General features: G+C 35.2%; 1 protein-coding gene across 1 annotated transcript in view; it reads right to left on the bottom strand.

Annotated features, from left to right (window-relative positions):
- yki (Transcriptional coactivator yki) overlaps nt 1-9,590 on the bottom strand; it is an 18,510-nt gene continuing 8,920 nt past the window's right edge. The window contains exons 2-6 of the mRNA XM_015333331.2: nt 5,085-5,305; nt 4,806-4,990; nt 4,518-4,704; nt 4,363-4,448; nt 1-4,268 (exon numbers count right to left, since the gene is read on the bottom strand). Coding sequence (XP_015188817.1) covers nt 4,173-4,268; nt 4,363-4,448; nt 4,518-4,704; nt 4,806-4,990; nt 5,085-5,305 — 775 coding nt within the window. The 3' untranslated portion in view covers nt 1-4,172. The remainder of the gene's footprint in view (nt 4,269-4,362; nt 4,449-4,517; nt 4,705-4,805; nt 4,991-5,084; nt 5,306-9,590) is intronic.

The raw sequence follows: 9,590 nt of genomic DNA on the forward strand, positions 1-9,590 counted from the left end.
TTTGTATGTAAGTAAACAACGTATTTATTATTATCGTTATTTCTAAGGCACTTGTTACCAATATAAAAACGTACGCGACAAATGACCGCCAATGAGCATATTTAAATACTGATATTACACTTCTAATTGCTTCTTTTAAACATAATTCTTACGTTAGATGAATATATATATATATATATATATATATTCATATGTATGTATGTATACATATATAGACATATGTGCATTAAAGCGAACATATATATACATATATATACGTACATTATGGATGCGCATTCACCATCTAAGAAAAAAAGAAGAAAGAAAGAAAGAGAAAGAGAGAGAGAGAGAGAGAGAAAGAAAGATAGAAAGAAAGAAAGAGAAAAGTCTCTTAATGTACCGTCTTATCACCTTACATAATTTCTTGTCTAACACTTTTTTTGTGTTTTCTCTTTAACTTCGCGAACATAAATCCGTTATTACGGATGTTCATCATCTCTAACGTAAATAAAGTTCAGTTTAGATTAAAAGCAAGTTACACTATAGTAAAAATTAAGATTAACGTTAATTCATAATTAAAATAATACATTATAAAACCAGGCTCTCGAATGAACGTCGACCCGTGTGCGAACAAATTATTAGAATGAACACGTAACTACTCCTGTTTATTATTCATTCTTTGACAAATTCTTATTACAATTATTTTCTCTATCAAAAAACTCGTTCGACGCATCATGATTGAAAATATAATTATGGACGATTAAAAAGATATATAAATCGTTATTGATTGATTTAAAAAAAAAAAAAAAAAACACTTCTCTATCCCCCTGGTCGCTCGCGGATCGTCGTTTAACAACATTGCCTTTCGATCTGTCTCGACGAACTTATTTTTTCACTTACCTGAAAAGTTATTGCATATTCGACTTACAACGATAAGAAAAAAAAAAAAAAAAACTATGTAATTAGAATTATCAATAGGCGTATTCAAGAGAAATACACATACATATATATATAAATCTATATATATATATATATATAATTAACTTATCGCCGCAATATAACTAGCAACGAGATGATGACTATCTTCTATCAGCCATTATCTCCGTAAATTACAACAGGATTTCGAAAAAGATATTATTATAATAGTTCACATACTTTTATCAATAATCAAAAATATTGATCTCGACTCGATATTTGTACCTCTCTCATCGTTATTTGTTATTTAACATACATATATATATATATATATTTCTTTTAACTGTAAGTTTAACAATGTCAACGGATGTATAAATATATTCTGCATGTATATATATATGTATTAGTTTGAAAATTTGTAAATTGATAGAAAAAGAAATTGATTTTCGATTAGGTGAATAACACATTGAGGTACTAAATACGAATCGTTATATATTTATCGTTCGTCTCTGTTTTCTCTTTTTTTTTTTTTTTAGAACAAGTGGTTGGATTGTTTTCATAAAATTATAGAAAAAAGAAGAAAATAGTTGTATACATAAAAACTAAAAGTATAAAAGAAAACCAAAAAAAAAAACATTTGTTTAAAATCAAATCAAATCAAATAAAAAAAAGTAATTACAATTATTAATGCCGTAAATAGCAGTAGTTTTTTTTGTGTTTTTTTTTTGTTTCGTTTCATTTTGATAAGCTTACAAGCTAGTCCGCAATTTCATTTTCTAGAATAGTATTTTTATCTGATAGAACAGAATAATGTCAAGTATAAACATGAATACTATGTATAATAAACATTTGTTTGTTTGTTTGTTTGTTTTTTTCTATCTCATAAAAGTTGATTCGAACATTCGATATTCGTAAAGGCTGATTTGATATTTTATTAAAAAATAATATGTCAAAAATGTCTTCTGAGTTTTACGAATAACGAAATGAATATAATAACGTAACGCATGCATCTCCGTAAACTTTTCATGAAATACGAGAAAAGATGGGAGAGCTTGATCGTCTTTGCGCAGAAAACAAACATTGTACAATATATAATGTACTATGTATATATATATCAATTGTGTTCATATATATATATACACATATATATAGATATATATACGTAATTGATATATCTAGTACACGACGATCTATTTTCGATGATTCAACTTGGCCACGATGACGCACTCTTAAATCAAGTTTTCTCACGGATATGAGTTCGAGTAAGAAGAAGAAGAAGAAGAAGAAGAAGAGTCATCCGCGTCAACGATCGAAAAACAGAAAAATGATGATGCGTTAGGCGATGCCAAGTGGCCACGTCATTCATCGTTTTATAGTTGTATACTCTAAGCTGCCACATAACTAATTATATATCTATACGGGAGTTATCTTCTTTACCAAAAGTCACTTTGATTATCGGTAATAACTCTGCTACGTCGTTAGATTTTGTTTTTTGTTTTGTTTTGTTTGTTTGTTTGTTTGTTTCTTTCCTTTAGAGAAAACAGAAAGTACCACCCTTGTTAAACGGTAATTCTCCCCACCTCAAATACACCTGTTATTTATTTCTCATCACACCCCGAAAAAAAAAAAAAAAAGAAAAAGAAAATAAGAAGAAATATAAGACGAGTTAAAATTCTTATTCGCTAAATTATTTCATAGAATCTATAAATATATGATTATACTTTCATCTTTTGTAATCTCTCCATTATATAATCGCGTAATAGTATAAAACGTAAGAGACCTTTTTTTTTTTTTTTTAATACGATCTAACATGATTTTCTTTTTTTTTTTCTTTTTTTTTGAAAATACCAATATAACTGCAATTTGTAACAAGTATAGACTTTATATATATAAAAAAATATATATTCATTTCCTGTGTAACCCTTTTTCAGTAAAACATTACGAGGGTTTCAAACATATTACTTATTTTAACAATTACCACATGTTCACATCAAGGTTTCGTATATGGACGGTTATTGCTTTGAAAAGCGACGACCGAGGATCGCCGACGAAAATAGATTGCAGAGATAAGGCACTTCGGTTAGCATATAATCGCTCATAAAATATACTCCGAGTATGATCGAAATTGAATTATTATTATTATTATTATTATTATATATATATATATACCTACTTTGGACTACGATTCAAAACGAATCCCCGTTAACGATATAACTTTGCTTTCGTTGTATTTTACTCGTAAAACACGGACTATAACGTTCGTATTTAGAGAACAACTAAACATATTCGATATATACTTACTTCTTTCAATTGAAAACTTCTTTTTCGTTGTCAAAATTATAGTCCAAAGATCTTTGTCGTTCTTACGTATGGATTGTAAACGCATCAAAAAGATGTGCCTTCTTTCTTTCGCGTGTAGCACATTTTGGAATAACATTAAGAAAAAAAATTCAGAAAGAAAAAAAAATAAAGAAAAAAATCATTAAGCGGTCGCGAATAATAAATTGTGCGTTATCGATGGCGAATGGGACGCATATCTGTTGAAAGAGAAATAACAAAAAAAAAAATATAAAAGAAAAAAAAAAGGAAACAAAAAATAACTTTCTTCATAGTTTTCAATGGATATGTGAGTATATATATATATATATATATATATGTGATTGATTTAGAAAGAACGAGTGGGAAGGCACGACTCTTCGAGTGTTACGCAAGTATAATAGTATAAAGAGGTGTATGTAACGCGCATTTGGCGCCATATCGTCGAAGAAGAAGAACAGCAGCCGTTCTTAACAGCGATGATTATTTTCGTTGGTGTCGCGTTTGGAGTCTTGTCGTTGGTCCTATCATCACGTTTTCGTTGCTAGGCGCTTTCTGAGTTTTGCGCTCCTCACGTATTTCCATGTCGAGTTTCCATTTGTCTTTAACGACCGTGGGGAGATTACGAGAACCGTGAGATTCTCTCGTTACTCTTCTTCTAAGTGACGCATCCTTTCTTCCTTCGGAACGAGAAAATCTCCCGATACATTATTTTCTTCCGTGTGTGAATTGATAACAAATAAAGTCTCGGTACGGTCCCATTAAATGGAGGACAAGAAGAAGATAAGCTTAACGCGCGGCACGAGTTCATATTAGATATTCCTTGCTCTACTCGAATTTGGACGAACGGGCGAGGAGACAGCCGTTGCTGGAAGATAAATTTGAATATCGTCCGTTCGTCGTAATTAGAAGGAGCATAGTACCTACGGTATTATACGAACTAATTCCGCGTCTGTCCATACTTAGAGCCATGTGAGCACGTTTCCTGGTTTTATCGTATTAGGACTTATGAAACACTGTACATCCTCGAGAATATCGCTACTGAAGTCTTCGCTAAGCTGTAATATAAATAATATACCTGATTATTATTATGTATAAACTTAAATAAAGTAATAGTTAATAATGTTTGTTACAGATATTACGGCTACCTACCTGTAGCGATGGTACAAGATCGTCCGTCGAATCGATATTATCGCTCAGTGTTGAGAGATCGGGAGTCTCCATGGGAGCACCACCATCTACGAAATATGCATCGAATACTGCAAAATCGACCTTCCAACGATTTTCATAATGGACTAACAGCTTACCGCTGGTGCCGTCCATGTTATCGTCGATATTCGCTAGAAAATCTTCTGGCGTATGCGGTAAGGAATAGGCAGAGCCAAGACCCAAACCGCTATCTGCACTTTCTTGACGCGCGTGTTGTTCGCTAATTCCTGATAAAAATGGATCCATGGCAGCATCCGTGGTAGTTTGTCGGAGCATCAATTCTTGCTAAATTATATATAAGTAGCAAAGAGTTTAGTATATGAGTTATACTATACTTTAGACGTTACTTTGATCAATTGAACAAAAATTATTCAAAGGAATTCAACCTGGCGTATGATCTCCTGTTGCCGTTGCTTCAGACGCTCGCGTTCCATTTGTAACGATTGAAGACGTAGTTTCTGTTGACAAGCTTGCAGTGATTGATTGTTAGGTATACCAGCAGCCGTTGGTTGCTGTAGCCAATTTTGTGGCAGCATAGCACCGGAAGACGGGGCTCGTTGAAGATGTGTCGCTGAAAGATGAAAACACAGTTTAGCTAGGAGTACTCGAGGATCAATAGAAAAGCAAACATATATATATATATATGACAAATTGAAAATACTCACGAATTCTGGGATCGAACCATGATGTTGTACGCGTCTGATGATTTATAAAATAAATCTCTCCCTCTGGTGTTCGTGCTTGTTCCCATCCATCTGGTAATGGACCTAAAGTGTTCCCGGCAGCAGCAGACTTTCCGCTTTCCACCTGAGCGGCGACTTGAGCAACGTTCTGAGCTGCGACAGTTTTTCGCGGATCTTCCCATGTCGTGGTTCGCGTCAGGTGGCTGAAACATAAGGTCGACGAGGTTTATCGAAGAACTTCTCTTACCCCACTACTCTCACACACTCTCTCTCTCACTCTCTCACTCTCTCTCCATCCTTCTTCTTCTTCTCTATCGTACGCGTTACGGAGAAGAGGGCGAACGTGCGCCACGATACGTACGTGGTTATCCGCATATAGTAGACTCTCGACTCTAAAAATAATTCCATTCAAAAGACGACACGAAGCGGTGTAACGGCGAACGCCGGCTGATACCCACGTAAGTTTTAGAGCCGCCTGCTTGCCTTCTTGCTTGCACTTTTCATTTCGAGATACGAGAAAGAAGAGGAAAAGCAAGAACCAAGCCCGGAAGTGAAAACACTTTGGTCCAATATTTTTCTAAGCTTATCCATGAGCCAAGCTCCTCCTCCTTCATCGAGAACCACTCACTCACTCACTCACTCACTCACTCACTCACTCACTCCTCCCTCGAATTAAAGAACTCTTACGTTTCCAAATAAGACTACTGATCTACAGAGTAAACGAGATAGAAATATATATATATATATAACTTTGTGTTCTTTGAAATGGCAAACAACTTTTTAAGAAGTAACATTGGTGGGTTTCGTTTAAGGCAACGCAAAAACATCGTGTTTCTCGTTCTTCTAACAAAAATAGCTTACTAATGGCTGCGATCGCTACTCGATCAATTTTGGCTCTGATTCGAAACTGCTCTCCTTTTATCTTTATTTTACAAGAAACGATTAACTTCTTTTTCTTTTTTTTTTTCCATTTTCAATATTCGCACGAATATTTGTCATAACTCTTTTAAAAATACCAACAGGGCAACTAAATATTACGGCGTCAAACTACTTGTTGATACGAAAGTAATATAACATCTTCGTCGAGAACGATGTTTTGTGTTGTCGCTTGATTGTTTTACAAAACGCGATACTATCGTTATTCTCACGTAAACATAACCATGGATCAGTTAGTCTTACTCGATAAACCATACGTACGCTTAACAACGAGTTAACGTTTGTAATTCAATCCTTTTTATCCGAGTATCGTTCGGCCGATATTTATAGGAAGTAATATTAATAGTAAAAAAAATTACAAAACAATATATTACCGGTCTGTAATCCCAAAAATTGTCTTCCTTGTCCTTTTTTTCGTTTTCATTTTTCTTTCTTCTGGTTTATCAAAATAATTTCTGTAAATGGTAAAATGATGATGCATACGCGAACACGTTTCAATTTGTATCCATCAACACGTTCTCTTGAACGAAACGAAAAATCGCGTAATATAATTTATAAGATAAACTATGAGTTAAAGACACAACCTAACCGTTAGGAAAGATATTGAATGAAAACTGTTACTACTATGATCATAATAGAATCATTGATCTATCGAAATTTGTTCTATGAATGGGTAACTACTATCGATGAGAAAGTTAGAACGTCCATCCACCTGTTTGAAGAGACACCTTGAACTATGCCACCGCCATCTTATATAACGAGGTAGTACACAACCCGATCGAGTTGAGCACGTGTTGAAAACAAGTACGATAAGCGAAATTTTATATGGTAGTAGTGGTGGATCGTCTCCTAAGGCAATTCATTTTTCAAATTACCCGAATTATCTTTCGTTGTCTCTTATATCGCACGCACCAAGTGTATGTATGATGTTGTCTTGTCTTTGACGATAAGAATAAATGATATCTTTGTCTGTCGATCTTGTTTCGCTTGATTGAAATTATACGAAGAAGAAGCTTTAGATATATTTTCAAGAAAATTTCTTTTTGTGATTTTTGTTTTTTTTTTTTTATCCTAATCCCAGGTAGGGAATAGGAAAAAATGTAAATTGTAAAAAAGGGTCATTTCCCTTGAGAAAATACGTGAACGAAGGACACAATAAATAACGAAAAAGACATCCATCAATCATTTATAATATTCAAACTTGAATGGAATCAAAGATTTATCCGACTACGTGATTTTTTTCTTCGTGCTTGGAATAATATTTTTTTTTTCCTTTTTCCCTAAAAAAAACGAAGGTAACCTATCATAGAATAAAATATTATCTCTCTTATTCTTTCCTTCAATAATAATAAGAAAAAAATATATGTAACCTTACGTTAACGATGTCAGACCAGACAGGTGTATACATTTTTGTGTCAGTTTTAATTGTAAAATAGCAAAGTGGACAGTTTTTTTAAAGGCAAGAATAAATAATGAAATATGTTAATAATAATAAAAAAAAAAAAAAGAAAATCTTAGAATAATATGAAAAAAAGGATAAACTAATCTCCTGTTGGTCCCAAGAGGAAAAATCTGTTTAGATTTAGAGACGAAGGTTGGAAAGGTTTAAAAAATTGTGAATAAGGATAAAAGGACTAAAGTTCTAGAAAAGATAGGCGGTGGATTAAAGAGTAGGCTAGTTTTCCATAGATCTCACAGCGAGAAGTCTGTCTCTTGGAAGAAGGTGAAAAGGAGGATAGATAGAATGAGACGGAAAGAGTGGGCCGCGCGTTGCAGGATGCCTCTCTCCGATGTGCTCCGAAAGCTTCGTGCCCGAATCTCTCTCTCTCTCTCTTTCTCTTTCTGGGTAGAGAGAACGAGCGCTTGGCCGGGTTCCAAGCGTGCTGAGACGAACGGACCGCGCGTGCAATCTCAGGAGAAGGAAGAAGAGAGGAAGAACGGGAGGGGGGAGGGAGGTTCGAGGACGGCGAGAGCAGAAGAAGGAGAAAAGAGATAGAGAGTAAGAAAGAAAGAAAGAAAGAAAGACAGAGAGAGAGAGAGAGAGGCTTTAGCCCGAGAACGTCGGAGAGAATCACAGGAGGGTTTCCGTGTGGCGCACGGCATACGGACTACGATGTATTTTTACTCCGGACATCACGGCGCCGGACAACTCGTAAATAGACACTCGCACCGACGCTCTCTTTCTCTCTCTCTTTTTCCTGCCGCCACCGTCGCCACCGCCGTCGATGCTTCCCTACGACTGTACCCTCCATTAAGATGGCGGAGAGTCTCCCCCTTCTCGGTGAAGCCAACCCTGAGTTAATCTACCAAAGTATCGAGTCCCGTTAAACTGTGAGCTTTTGCATCCTTCGCGATATCCCTACTCTCTTTCTCTCTTTCTCTCTCTGCTTAGCAAACCGCTTATCTACAAACGTGTATGCGTTAATTAGCCAACAGATATTTCTTCGAAACACTTTACCCAGGGAGGGGAGAGGGGAAGGGGAGACAGACCTGTGTCGAGAATATTCGTTCAATAGAAAATTTTGCTCGGATGGTTTATATTAAACGTATTTTTTTTTCTTTTTTTTTCTGTTTTTTTTCTAACGAAAGAAAGAGAGAAAGATTTAACTCAATAAAAGAGAAACGTATATAAAAGATGAAACATGTTAAGATAAATAGCGATACCTAACGATCAGAGAAGTACGTTGCCTTGAACTTTTGCTTACGGTCACTGTATTCCCGGAGATTCGTCCTCGTATCTGGCATTTGTCGCTAAGACTCGCGTACAGGTGTGTCCGCTCGAGGTCTTTAGCCTCGGAATGGGATAGTGGCGGACAGATCGTGCTCGCGTTCGCCTCTTTGCCAGGAACGTTCGTTCGTTCGTTCGTTCATTCGTTCTACGCAGTACGTTCATTCGTTCGTTCGTTCGTTCGTTCGTTCGTTCGTTCGTTCAAACGTCCTTCGAATTTGAACGGTTCTAAAAACTTTTCTATCGAGGAAAATGAATTATCAATATAATTGATAATTCATAAGTCTATCTATCATTTGATGAAATCCCATGGAACTTCGAGGACGTTTAACGACGACGACGACGAAATGGTAACGTTCAAGAACGATAATTCGTATGGATTAAATAGGGACACCTTTATTCGCATACTTCTTCTTATTTTTTTTTTTTTGTTGTTCTTTCTTTCTTACTCCTCTCGTATATTACGCGTTAAGCTCTTTCTCTATCTCTTTCTTTTTTCTATGCCACCTTACGAAAATTTATCGCTTTTATTTTCTACAACGATCGAAATCAACTAAACGCACGCGAACATCCATCTTCCGTGTCACTGAGAGATAAGTAGAGATAAGCCTTCGAGGCGTTCCACTTTTTCGCGCCATTTGTCTCTCACCTTCTTATAATACCATTTTTATTGGCAATAAAATAACAGAGAGAGAGAGAAAGAGACAAACAGAAAGAAAGAAAGAATAAGAAAAATAAGAAATTATAAACAAAAAAATAACATTCGGAAATAAACTAATACATATTTTTCTTTATCCTCCACAAACATCACCTCTCTCTCTCTC

Source organism: Polistes dominula, unplaced genomic scaffold, assembly GCF_049000335.1.
Source record: "Polistes dominula isolate Pdom_NZ unplaced genomic scaffold, Pdom_raw_medaka contig_79, whole genome shotgun sequence".
Classification (NCBI taxonomy): Eukaryota; Metazoa; Arthropoda; class Insecta; order Hymenoptera; family Vespidae; genus Polistes; species Polistes dominula.